General features: G+C 36.8%; 1 protein-coding gene across 10 annotated transcripts in view; it reads left to right on the forward strand.

Annotated features, from left to right (window-relative positions):
- Positions 1 to 14529, forward strand: part of Eya1 (EYA transcriptional coactivator and phosphatase 1) — a 315245-nt gene that overhangs the window by 179149 nt on the left and 121567 nt on the right. For 8 of the 10 annotated variants that reach the window (XM_058584409.1, XM_058584408.1, XM_046460578.2 and 5 more), the window contains one exon: positions 12729 to 12806. In XM_058584409.1, the coding sequence (XP_058440392.1) occupies positions 12729 to 12806 (78 nt within the window). Of the gene's footprint in view, positions 1 to 12728; positions 12807 to 14529 lie in introns of those variants that run through there. The other 2 variants (XM_058584412.1, XM_058584413.1) reach the window with 1 other exon arrangement.

Here is a 14529-nt window from a genome sequence, read left to right on the forward strand (position 1 = left end):
AGGTGTAGTAAGAAGTTAAAGGAATGAAAATTGGAGATAAAATATTTCAAAGGTGGGGGGAACTTGAAAGAGTGATGTTGCATCCAGGCTGTAGTAAGAGTGAGAATGTGGTTTTTACAGTTTTGGCAAAGACTTTCCTAATTGGAAGAGTGTGTGCGTGTATGTTGTGGGAGACACGCACAGTGCACAGAAATAGGGCCAAGACAGTCAGCCAGGGCACATGCTGAAGGCCTTAGGTATCGTGTTCAGGAATTTGAATTCATTTGCACAAGAGACCTGATGGCTTACACATAGGTGAGTGATGTGATTGGGTTTATGTTTTAAGAAGTACTCTTAAGTAGTATTTTGAAACCATGTTCAGGAGGTGGTGGGCAGTGAGAAAGGATGCTAGGTGAGAAGTAATGAGGACATTTGACCTGAAACCATGTGTTTATTTACATATTATTCATTTAATGACAGCTCAATGACATCCTTGCCTTAAGGAAAGTAAACTGGGAAAGGAGTCAAAATATTTAAAAATAGGACATCAGTATCTTATGATGGTGAAAGCATGAATTTTCCAGTCAGACTGATTGGGGTTTAAAAAAAAAAAAATCTCAGTTTGGGCCAGGTGCAGTGGTGCATACTTGTAACCCCAGTGGCTCCAGCTATGGGGAGGCTGAGGCAGGAGGATTGTGAACTCAAAGCCAGCCTCAGCAAAAGCAAGGCACTGAGCAACTCGGTGAGACCCTGTCTCTAGAGAAAAATACAAAATAGGGTTGGGGATGTGGCTCAATGGTCAAGTGCCCCTGAGTTCAATCCCTGGTACTACAACAACAACAACAACAACAACAAAACAAAACTCAGTTTTGCTATTAGTGCAGGATATAACTAAGGCAAATTTTGAGAAGCAGCAGAGCAGGGGGTCAGAGGGAGTTCTGAGGCCAGGATGCCTCTGTTGGAGGCATCTCTGGGCTCTGCCACTCACCAGCTACCTAGTGTGATACCTCTGCATCTCAGTCTGTGAGATGAAGATGGTAGGGCTGCCTACCTGCCGTGTCACTAGGTTGGTTAAGTAAGTTGAGAACAGAGTCGAACTCCTAGGAAGTGCTTTCTATCCATTGGCTGCTCTTAGTACTTCTGAGCCTCTGCTTCTTTCAGTGTAAAATGAGGATTGCCCTTTTCTTATGGGGTGTCATGACATGGGTCTGTCTAACACACAAAGGATGGTTACTGTCATTGACTGCGTGTTAAAAGAAATAGCAGTTATTATTAAGTAATATTAAATGTTATATTTTTTAAATGAAACATATTCTTTGGGTCTGACTGTGCAGTAGTAAAGGGTATTTTCTCCTCCTTTGAGCCCCACGCATAGTGGCTCAGCCTCTGCCCGTGCTGGCAGTACTTGCAGTCCTAAGTGCTCACTTGATTAATACTCAGTGTGGAGAGGGTTTGTGTCTGGATGCTCCTGTGAGTGGGTGAAGGATGGGAAAAGGGTACTAATCATTTGGTAGATTGATTACATTTTAGGTAAATAAGTCATTTTTCCATATTGATGTGATTGAGATTCTGAGTCCAAGCCAACTCATCTGCTTCCAATCTTCATACACTAGTTTAGTTTACCATCTGTTAATTTGCAACATACACTGATATACTTTTATTCAGTGCCCTGGTATTCTCAGACAATCCTATTGCCCTGTTGCTCACTGATTTCCTAGGTCTATATCAGAGCAATGATTAAGGATGATAGAACCCTAATTGGAAAATGCTGAACTCTTCGGTGGATTTATTAAAGATAAATTAACTTAAAAGTTTGAAACTAGTGTTGTGACCCTGGGCTAGTTGTTTTACTTCTTGAGTCTACAGTTTCCTCATCTTTGAAATGATACAATTGTAATAAATGTCTCTTATAGTTGCCATAAGCAGCAAACCAGCTGTAAAGTTCTGAAGTGTTTGTTTATAAAGTGCTTAGCACTATGCCTGGCATATAGGAGGAGCTCAATAAATATAAACTACTTTTACAATTATTACTCTTCCATTCAGAAAGCTATATGAACTTTGCCTATGTAGGAAAATGAGAGCATTGTATTGCTAAATTCTTAAAACAGAGGCACTCTTTTCATATTGTTGTGCCATGCTTCCATTATCCTAATAAGCTAAAAAGATTTAGATCCTATGTTGGTTTCTAAATGCATGTATCTTTTAAAAGTCATTGAATGGCATATTTAAGATTGGTTCATTTCAATATATATATACATTTTACTTAAAAAGAGCCGTAAGTAAATATAAGCTCTAGTTAATGACATGGATGCTGAAATGTTTAGGGGAAATGTTTATCTCTGTAACTGATTTTGAAATATATGAGAAATAAGATTTTTTTGAAGGATAGACATAGCAAATATATAGTAAAATATTAATTGTTGAATCCAGATGGTAAGTTTATGGTTATTCACTAATTATTTTTATGTATGATAAACTTTATAATACAATATTTAAGGAAATGGGAAGCAAACATTTATTTAGTTTTGATTGTGTATGAAGAGCAATGCTAGATTCTAGAAGATAAACACTAACACTACTGCTTTAAGGAACTCATAGTCCTGTTGGGAGATATAAGACTTTTGAATACTTGGCAATACTTTTGAAAACTAAAAAGCAATAATCCAGGTAAATTATGAAGGCTAGAATTTTTCATTCTGTGGCTCAGAGTTCGGGAACTAGTACCAAAGGTCAGCCAGTTCTCTTATGTAAAAAGCTTGATCCATTGAATGAGAAAATTGACAAACTACAAGTGTTAATGATTATTAAAATACAATTTTTTATCTATAGATTCACAGTAGGTTTTTGTCATTCTGCACCTTCTTCATCAACAGAGTAAACATAGGCAATCATTTGAGTTCTGCAATATTTTGGTTTTAGAAAGAGGGCTTCATTCCCAAGCAGGTTAGAAGCCACTGATGCAAACAAAAGTCCTCTCAGTTCAGAAGAAAGAGCTCTTCAGCTTGCTAGGGCCTGGCCAGGCTTCAAGAAGGAGATGGAATTTGAGCTCAGTGTTGGGGAATGGGTAGAATTTGAATAGGTCAAAAAGGGATGGAATGCATTCTAAATGAGGGAACAATAGGAACAAAGGTAGGATAGTTTGGGAGACTGTGAGGAGACCAGTTTAGCTGGAGAAGGAATTGATAGTAGATAAGGTTGGGAGGATCAGCTCTAGCCAAACAGTGGAGGACCCTGAACACTAGGCTAAGGAATTTGGACTTTGTGGTGGAATAGAGAAGCCAGTGAATGTTTTTGAGGAAGGGACTGATTGATAAAAGGGGTTAAGATTAATCTGGCATCAATTTCAAGGATAGATTTGATTGGGGGAGAGATGGGCTACAGTATGGAGGCTTGTGCAATCTGTACAGAGTTTATGTGGTAGTTTAGGCAGCTAGTGAGACAAGAATGAGAGTCACTAAAAACAGGAAAGTAGAGTTGCAAAAGATACATCAAAGGTACACTCAATCTTTACCATTAATTATCGCTTCTACAGACAATGTCAGCTAGTCCAGCTCTCCACATAAGTCACTGTTAAATGTCACTACTACACTTCCTGTGAATACCAGGTTTTGGAATTGACTAACATTCAGTGTTGGTCTTGTATACCCTTAAGTTCATGTTTAGTCAAAATGTGTTAATTTGATTTTCAGAATGTCATACAGTTATGCCCTTTTGAAGAGCTTGTATTTTTTCTACCCTCTTCTAATATTAAAAAAAAAAAAAAAGATGACTTTACCATTTAGAGGGGTGATAATCCTATGTCAGGCCCTAGAGCCAGTCCAAGCATAAAGAGACACCTCATTTTCTAAATGGAAATTAACTAAAACATCTAGTTCATGGATTTATATATTTTTCAATGAGGAAATAGTTCAATGGCTACTGATAGTAATTAATTAAATCATGTGTTTTTAAAGCATGGTATCATTAAAAAAATGTAGACATTTAGAAATGTGATTTTCCACTCTCCTGTTTTATGGAACAGTATTATTCTTTCTCTTTCCATATGCCTTTAGTGCCATTGTCCCTTTTGGATCATTTGACAAAGATTTTAAAAGCATACATTTTCATTTCTGCCTTATGGTTTAAGAAAGAGAGTCTTTAAATCTGTGAGTTATATTGTCATTGGATCTAAACCATGACATTAGATGGTTGTGTTTTTCTTTAGTGATCTCAACAGCATAATCATGTGCAGAGTTGCTTTATGAAGGACTCTTTTGAGGCATATTTGCAGTAATATTCAATATTTGCCTTTGGTTAGTCATGCTCCATGAATTATTATTAAATCTATGATAGTTTATTTCTCTTTTTACTGATTGAGGCAGGGTCTTCTCTAAACATACAAATGGATATTGATTGATATTATTTTATGCTAATGTGTCTTCTCTAAAAAGCACTTTGTTTTTTTAAAAAAAAGTATGTTACATGTGTTCTGTCAATGAGACACTTTGCAAGAACTTGCACATAAGTTCACCCACCGAATGATAATTTGGGAGGAACAAATCTCATATTATGTTTCAGGAGTATTTTTAATTGCCCCTGTAATCGTCTAATGGAATGAAATTTGTTGTAGTCAGTTTCTTACACATTTTTTTTGACCTTTAATCATTTCTACAATAAATACTGTATTCCAGTTGCAAGGAAGGCATTGTGCTAAGTTCTAGAGAGATATAATAATGTAAAATGATGTAACTCGTACCATGAAAAAAATTTATTATGCATTAAAATGAGAAAGACTCTGAAAGACAAAATGAGGTAGAATCAGATAAAAAGGAGACTCAAACACAAACTTAGAAGTTCAAGGGGAAAAAGTCATACCTGAGAAATAGGTCAAGGAAGACTTCTTGGAACACTTGGAATTTTGATTGAAATTTCAAGTATATGACTTAGTCATGATGAAAAAATATATACTGATGTCATGGGGTAAAGCACTAGCAAAATGGAAGCAAGGAGGAAGCTTTAAACATGTCATTTGGCCAGTTTGGCTTAAATATCTGTGTAGGAATGTGTGGAGCTTTATTTGTGGAATGGGGATTATCGTATCATAGGAAAGTTAGGACAATTAGATAGGACAGTGTATTTTTAAATACTTTCATATTCTTGTAAATTACTAGCTTTTAGGCAAATATAAACTATGTGAGGGGAATGGGAAGTTAACAAAGAGGGGCTTTAATACATGATTAGGGAATAGAAACTTAATTCAGGAGAAAATGGAGAGCCTGCCAAAGACATCAGAGCAGGGGTGCCAGGCAAACCTAGGCTGTAAAAAGATAAAAATCTGAAAGTAGGGAAAATGGAAGCTGGAAGGCCAACCTGCGAAACTTTTTTTTTTTTTTTTTTTTTTTTTTTAAGAGAAGAGGTAGATGGTAATTGGGATAGTGGCCCTGAAATTACAACAACAGTTATGAAAGATTAGAGAGGTAGAATTTATAGACTTGATGTGTTTGTCACTTTACCATCACTATAACAAATTCCTAGGATAATCAACTTAAAAAGAAAAGAGGTCTATTTTAGCTCAAAGTTTTACAGGTCACAGTCCATAGTTTTGGTTGGTCCTGTTGCTTTTGAGTCTGTGACAAAAGCAGCACAGTATGGCAAGGAGTGTGTGGCAGAGCCAAATTATTCATCTCACTGCAGGAACAGAAGAAGAAGGGGCAAGGTCCTTTTAAGTGCAGACCCCCAGGACCTGAAGACTGCCCACTAAGCCCCTCCTCTTAAAGGTTCCAAAACCTCCCAGTAGCACCATACCTTCAGGGAATACTTAAGATCCAAATTATAGCACTTGAAAATGGGGATTGAGGAAAGAAGCAGCAGGAGAAATCAGGATGGAAGGGAGACTTCCCGTCTATGTGACTGAGAACATTAAGTAAAAGAGAGATGACTACTATGGAGTGATAAGATGGCAAATTTATGTTGTGGTAGTTTTTTGACATTGTATAATTGGGATGTAATGATTGGTCCCTGTATGTGTGGGGAGTGGGGGGATGTGCACACACAGGTAAAAACTTAGAAGTTGTCTACATGAAGGTCATTTAAATTAAAAAAAAACTACAGTAAGGAAGAAATAATTGTGAAAGAAAATTCAGACCAGTATAGAGGAGGTGAAATTATAGAACTGTGGAATAAGCAAAAGAAGAAACTCTGGAGATAAAGAAATCTATTTGGAGAAAGAGGGAACTATTGCTGTATCAATCAATGAGACAATAGACAAGGAAAGAGCCCATTCTTCAGAATAATGAAGAAAAATCAAGACTTAGGAATGTTTGTATTGGGCAATTATTAAAATAATAGCTACAAAAGGGATGATACGAAGGAGTAAAGATAGAGGGCACATGCTGAGGATTTGAAAGTAAATTTTCAGGAAATTTGGCTATGAAAAATAAGTGTCATGGATGAGAGAGAACCCAAAATTAGGGAAGTGTTGGAGGTAGCTCTGTGATACTGCACTTGTCTGCTCGGCTGGAGGCCCTGGATTGGATCCATGGCACCATAAATAAGTAATAACAGGAGAGACCTGTCTTTAGAAAAATGGGAAGCAACCTGTTCATATGGAGTTATTGAGAATACCAAGAACCCAAATAATGGAATAGCATCGTAAAGAAGATATGGAAGAGAGAGCAAGAAAAAAAAAAGTGTAGATATTAAGCCCTGCTAAAGGAAAGGACACTTCCACTGAAATCACTGAGAAAAACTGGGAAATGTTGTGGGAACATGACAGGTTTAATTCCGTTTTAGCATTCTTTACAAAATATTTGGTGAGAATATGTGCTAAGAGAGTGGAGAGTGAGGTATGGTTCAGGAGCCCAAGGTAAGTGGGAGAGACTCCATGGAGACCATTCCCAACAGTTGACAAGAGATGGAAAAGAGGGAATGTCAAGCAACAGAATGATTCAAGGGGGTGAAGAAAGATTGGATTTATGTGCACTCTGTCAGCATGCTCATTGTGACCCGTTCTACCTTGCTTATCCATCCAGAACAGCAGCTGAAGGGCAAACAGTGAAAGATTCCCCATCCTGGGATTAGAGTTTCCAAATAATCTAATTTGATGGTTGAGAAAATGGCATTCTCTGGTGGGGCTAGACATCACTGGCTCTGGATTCCAGTCTGAGCAAGTGAGACTAGTGATGCCAGAGCAGAGAATGGAGAGGGCTTTGGAAAGATGGAATATTCTAGAGAACAATAAGAACCTGTCTGGTGAAAGTAAGCCAATGCAGGAAGTGAAAGGTGGAATTTCTTGGAGGTACTAAAGTTGAAGGCAGTGATACAGCTGAGCTATTTAATAACCAAAATTGGATGAAGGTAAGTCTCAGAGATGCAGGAGGAGTAGCGGGATGGTGAACTGAGGTGTTGAAGCTGCTGGCATTATAGTAGGAAGCAAAATTGAGAGGAACGCTGAGTTTGTGTCAAGCAAAGACGTTGAAGAAAAGTCACAAGAAGAGCTTGGATACAAGCTGGGAAGGATCTGCTGATCATGTTGGCCAGTGCCTTTCCTGTGTGTACCTAGACAACTTGCTCAAACCACAGCTGCCTCTCAGTGCAGCAGACAGGGCTACCCCTTGGAGATCAACTTGCTTTAACTGCTCTCTTAATTTATTGTGAGAAATATATCTAATCTAATGGACCTTGTCTCCTCTGATTGGCCTGTCATCTCCTTGGAGATTTATTTACATGACTGTAATATTCAAAGTACAACCAGAAGTTGCTGGATGGACATGGGATCATGGTGGAATGGCTTAATTGGATGGTCTTGATTGTTATGTCATCATGCTGTGATGGATAATTCTTCACTTAAATTTATGGTGAAGGAAGACAGGTTCCTCATTTTCAGAGGCACCCTAAAGTGTAATAGAAAGAGATGGCTACATCTTTCCCCGGAATTCTTGATCCCAACTCTTTTGTATATTATCCTGCTCTTCCTTCAGAAAGAGCATACACTGGCTTTACTGATGAAGGTAGCAGTTTTCTTAATGTAATCATAATTTAGTCCTGCTTTCTTGAATTATCGCCAGGTTACCTTGATTTGATATTAGCTATCCTGAGGCATTGCCTTATGATTGATCTTAGAAAAGTCACTTCACTTTAGATTCTTCTCATTTACTTTTCAAAGGATAAGCTTAACTTTAATGTGATGCTTATGACAAATTTTGACCCAATCAGCTGTATCTTAAAAATTGCTTTATGAGGTAGGGATACATAATAGAGTGGTTGCCTGGCATGTGCAAGACCCAGGGTGCAATTCCCAGTACTGTTTAAAAAAAATTAGAAAAAGAAAGAAAAAAATGAGAAAAGAAAGGAAAAAAAAAACCGAAATGCTTTGATTTCTCAAAATTAAATAATTAAAGAGATGATATAATACTAGTAGAGGGACTAACTAAAAAGCATGGACTCTGGACCTAGTGTAGTGCTAAGTGATTTATAATAATTTATCTTTTATGGTTTTTATTGGTGTATTTATAATTATGATAGTGGAATTCATTGTGACATTCATATATGCAAATAATCTAATTTGATTAACCTCATTCCTACCTCTCCTCTTCCCTCCCCATAACCCACTTTTTCTATTTTACTACTCTCCCTTCTACTTTTTTAAATTAGTGCATTATAATTATAGATAAAAGTGGGATTCTTTGTGGTATATTTGTACATGCACATAGCATATGGGTCAATTCTATTTCCAAGTTCTTCCCCTTTCCTCCTTTTCTCACTCCCTCTCAATTCCTTTCCTCTATTCTACTGGTTTCCTTATATTTTCATTTATCTTTATTTAATTCTCTCATGAATATATTGTAATCCATATACAATCCCACTAACAGGTGAGGAAGCTGAGGAGCACATAAGATTAGTAATATTCCATATTTACACCATTGGTGACCAAGCTAGACTGAAATTCAATTGATAATTCCAAAGCTGGTACTTTCAGCTCTTTATTCAATATTACTACCTGGTATTACTCTCCAGCAGAAAATAGAAGGGCATCCAGCCCAAAAGAAGAAGAAAACTACTAGGACTCTTTGTGTTAATGGTGATAATGAATATAGGTTCAGCTCCTACTTGATTCCAGGTACTTTACATAGATTTTTAGGAATCCTTATTGCAGTCTTGTAATGAAGATAAAAGGCTTTTAATTTTGCACACAAGGTAATTAAACTCAAAGAATCAAACGTGTTTTAATAAGTCTTAGAGCATTTAATTGCATTCTCTGACTCTTAACACCAAAGCTTGAAGGTATTGATTGAAAGGTGGAACTCTGGATGGGTGATACTCTGGAGAGTTTCCCTGCATAACTCAAGCCTGGAGTATGGGACCAGTTAAAGGAGTCTGGGGGACCACGGAGATTAAAGGGACAAAGAGGAGGAATTTCTGAAGTTTGTAAAGGATGAGTATGAGTAGGTCCTTAAATAGATCAGATGGAAGATTGGAAACTTGAGAAAAAAACAGACATATTTGAATGTGGGCAAACAAGAACAAAAAAATTCAGTCTATTTTCTAATAGGCTGATAGTAAATGACAAAAAAGTGTCAGGGAGGTAATACTGGATATTTAGAGGAGCATAGATCACTCACAGATTTTGCTTTTCAAAAAGGTAGCTTAGATGGGATAGCTGTTCCCAGCTGTTACAGTACCTTAAATATCTAAAACTTAAAAAACTTCATGATGTGATGTTTTTAAGTTCAAATTCTTGGAGGTGGTCCATTATGTCATCTGTAGCCTACTGGTAAATGTGCTCATACTAGTGGGGATGAAATGGGTAACATTTTGGTTGCTAGATTATTTTTGTTCTTATAATTCTCTAAATAGGTATATAGTTGGCAACAACAAAGCCAGCATAGTCTCTGTTCTTTTTGACTTTCCCTTGGACACTATTTTACATCCCAATAAATCAGTAGTCTTTTTAGCATCTGGTCCCTGGCGATCAAAGTATTCAATTACAGGACCTGATACAATCATGAATATCCTGGTAGTTACTTTAAGTACATCCTCTTCCCTTCAACAGTGAACCTTTTTAAAAATTGGATTCATTGGGAGTCTTTATTCCTCAGTGTATAGATGGGTATATTTGAACAAAGGCAAAAAGCAATGAACTTGGAACCTAAAAGAAAACCTATCATCTTCCCTTCCTTTCTATTCTTTTTGCCTAGTTTTAATGGATTTCAGGTATAACAATGTACCTCTTGGGAGTGAAAGTTGCATTTGATTAAGCTACTCACATGGAGAAGAGCTGGTGTAGGTTTTAGGGGTACTGGGATTGATGTTATAGGCAAGCTTTTACAAAGCAATTGTGTAGTCTCATCAATAGAATCATAGACCGTAGATTTTGCAGACTTAGAAAGAAATTTGGAATAACACTCTACACAGTACAAGAATTCCCTTTTTCTCTTTTCCCGACACTTGGGCATGGAACTTCTGCTTCAGATCTTCCAGCAAGTTTACTACACTGCAAGCTCTGAGAATCTTGGAGGGCAGGCAGGGAGTGCTGGGGTTTCATTTTCCATTCTACCACAGTGTGTGACACTGTGACTCAGCTGCCTTGCTCTCGTAGAGTGGCTCTAACAATGGGAAGTGCCATTTATTATCATTATCCAAACTTTGTTTGTGGTCCTTGGAGTAAAATCACATTGAAAATTAATATTTATTTTTGTCTCTTCCTCTGTGGCTTTGGGCAATTTCCTACCCTCTCTGGTTTCAATTTTTGCATGCAAAACAAGAAAACAATACCTGACCAGGGAGTTTATGAATGAATTCTGAGATCTACATATAGAGTTGTCTTGAAGAATTAATGTCTATAAAGACTGACACAGAGTAGACACTTTACATGACCTGCTTCCGTCACACCTTATTCTAATCTTTTGCTAAGCTTGTGGGGTTCGATTCTGAGTTCAGAATCCCAGTGGTTATCTGTCGAGCATAGAGTAATATAGAACTATTGTTTTTATGTGTACAAAGCATTACATGTGTCCTTTTTTAAGTGGGATAAGGTGTGATGTGGACAATTGGGGAGGTCTCTTTGAAACTGCACTAGTTGTGGAATACTGGCGTTCCTAAAACCCTGGCAGTATAGTGGTTCTGAAGAGCAAGATCATTAGGTTGCTGGTGGCACGGAGAAAGAAGGGAAATACAGGCTTATGTCAGAATTTGTTAACGTCAATTAAGACTTCTAACCCAAAACAACTGGCAGAAAAGCAAAAACTTCAGTTACAACTTCAGTTTCACTGTTGTGTGGTCTACATGAAAACAATCAGGCCCAGTGATTTCATTAGTCTCGCTGTTTTTTTTTCCCCCCAACCTTGTTTAGAACCCATATAAATAATTAATTTTTTTGAAAGTGACTATCTGATACATCTATTTATAATGCTTATTTGAAAACTACTCATTATGCTTTCGTAAAATACTTGGAGACCTAGGAGTGGAATGAATTTGTCTTCCACTTGGTATTTCTTAGAGCTCAGCCATGTTGAATGAAGGAAGAGCTACATTTCTCTGTCATCTTCTCAGCTTTTAGAATATGTTCACTTTGTGAGCAAAGCCTCCCTGATTATTTTCTTGTTGAAGTTTTCAATTCAGAAAGCATACCAGGAATTTTTAGGTTGCCTTTAAAAATTAATGCCCCCTTTCTGAAAAACCTATTAATGGGGAACAAGTAACTTCCACAAAGTAGGGTAGGCAAGTTCTAAAGATGGCCTTTGATCAGAAGTTTCCAGGAAAAACAAATAATTGTAGCTCCTCCTTTGAAAACTAGGGAGGAAAAAGGTAGATGTTCTGAGATGGTCTGGCTCATTTGGTGGAGTACAATAATTCGATTAATCTGTCAGGGGAGAGGTTTACTTTGGAGACTCTATAGCATAAATTTCCTGCTTTACCAAAAGGAACTTTATCAAAGATCATTTGTATATAATTAATCCATAAACTGTCTCCTATCCTTCATTCTATTTTGAGGTGGAAAACTTCATTTCTTCTTCATAGTGTGTTGTTTCTGGTACTAAGTATATATAAAATTTTGATGAATTGGCAGTTTTATCTGAGTTGGTGATAGTTCTCAATTTAATGGATTACTGTCTTTGATTCATGCTACATAATGTGATAAAGCATGTGTGTGCACCTGTGTGGTATGTACGCAACTACCCTGAAGTGTCTTGAAATCCTGCTGATGTTTAAACAGTAAATTATTTCCCACTGCTTCAATTCATTTTGTTTTACCTTTTTGACAGGCCAAATAATGAAGATTTTTCTTTATTGTGATAGGAAACATTCCCTATCACAATATTATTTATTAGCATTAATATCATTTATTAACAATAATATTATTTATTAACATTGTTTAGTAAATATATAAGGGAACAATGAGTTTACTTTGTAAAGTGTTGCTCTTAAAAGGTAACTTGTAATAATAGATTGCTTTCTTTTCTTATTTTTAATTGTAGATAGACACAATACCTTTATTTTATTTACTTATTTTTATGAAGTTCTGAGGAGCGAACCCAGTACCTCCTGCGTGCTAGGCAAGCACTCTTCCACTGAACTACAACCTCAGCCCCGTAGATTGTTTTCTCAGGGGGAAAAGACATTATTTTTTTTTAGAAGAGATTCTATTAAGAATATTAACCTGATTTATATTCCAATGGGAAAAGGTGAATTTCTTGCCATTATTTGAATGTTGTACCATGCCTTTACAAACAACTATTAATTGGATATATGATGTATGTTTATTTTTGTAGTTAAAACAGAGCCAATGAGCAGCAGCGAAATAGCTTCAACAACAGCAGACGGGTCTTTAGACAATTTCTCAGGTTCAGGTAAGGAACATATATTAGATTTTCACACTAATATTCAATATTATTCTAATGTATTTATATAGATGTCCGTGTACATACATATAAATATACATATAAATTATAGCTTTGCTCAGAATCACATATGACCAAATTTGGATATTTTTATTCAGTGTGATGAACTGTTTCTCCATTTAGATCTTGTTTGTATCCTTTCTCCCATCATGTGAATTTGGGCAGGCAGAATCTGACCTTTACTTCTTGAATAGACTTGCCCATCATCCTTTTAAATAATTATCATGTAAATAATATAGCTAAGTTAAATAGACTCTGTGAAACAGTATTAAATTCTTAAGTCATATTTTATCTCTTTCCCATTAATAGAATCTGTCTCTGCCAAAGGAAATGGCCAAGTTTTATATCTGTCATGACAAGATTACTGACAAGAAGGTAGTGTAGTGGTGAAATAACTGTGAGATACTATTTGCCAAGTTATCCAGCTTACACTGTTTCATTTAAAAGTTCTTTATATCAAAGATATTTTTTAAATTTTCAACCCTTCTCATAATATCTGCTATATTTATAAGACCTCTCAGTCAGAAATGCTGTACTTTCATGAATTTGTGACTGATTTAATCTAGCTCTCAGGGTTACATATTTAATATACATCACAACTAAAGGGGATTATATAGAGAGATAAAATTAAATGCAAATGTACACTTCATCAATACTAATGATACCAGGTAAGAAACAATAATGAAATAAGAAAGCATAATATTATATCCATTTGTTCTTTTGGAAAGCATTTTTTGGATTTTGACTTAAGCCAGACAGTGTGCTCAGACCTATTATGAATGCATAGATGTATGGAAATGGTCTTAGTTCAGGGCATGATGGAGTGAACAAATGACCAAACCTTCATAGAGCTGTTTGGTAATGTCAGAGGGAAGACTGGGAAGCCCTAAGAACAGGAAGAGACCCAGTGGAGACCAGGCTGGGACGGGCTGGTCAGGGAAGGTGTCCAGAATAGGTGGCTTCACTCTATTAAAAAAAAAAATGAGTAGGAAGAAAGCACATGTAGAACTAGAGATGGGGATGTTGGACAGATGGGCCCCTCTATGGGCAGGGACCACAGTACATAGTGCGTGCAACTTGGGAAAACTAATGGTTCAGCATTCTTAGTTTGTATATGAACAGCAAGGATATGCTGCAGAGGGAGGCTAGAGTCCGAAGAGGCTTGTATTCCCTCCACAGAGTTTGTTTCATCCTAAGTGCAATGGGAAGCATCACAGGTAGAGATTTCATGCTTATATTCATAATCCAGAGCCATGATTATTGGGCAGGATGGTTTGGGGATGCTTAACTGGAGAGGCCAATTAGAGGATTTATTGTATTAACTTGGGCAAGAAATATTGAAGACAACATAAGTGTTGTCCCTAAGTATGGGAAGGAGGGATTCAGTGTATTTATGAAGTGAGATTCATAGTCATTAGTGATGAAGGGACATGGGAGGTGAGTGTGGCTGAGAGAGAGGAGCTAGGAAATAGGAGAAAAATTGACAAAGAAAAGTGGTGACCTCAGTTTTGGGCATGTTGAATACAAGATATCATCTACCTGAAGATGTCAAGTGGGATTGGAGCCCAGGAAAGATATGAAGAGGGAATTTTGAAACTATACTGGAGATTAAAGTTAGCAGGCAATAATAGGGTTCAGAAAGAACCCAGGGAAAACACACATACACACTCAT

This window comes from Marmota monax, unplaced genomic scaffold (genome assembly GCF_021218885.2).
Source record: "Marmota monax isolate L192 unplaced genomic scaffold, Marmota_monax_Labrador192_F-V1.1 WCK01_AAM20220418_F8-fsc00063, whole genome shotgun sequence".
In the NCBI taxonomy this organism is placed as follows: domain Eukaryota; kingdom Metazoa; phylum Chordata; class Mammalia; order Rodentia; family Sciuridae; genus Marmota; species Marmota monax.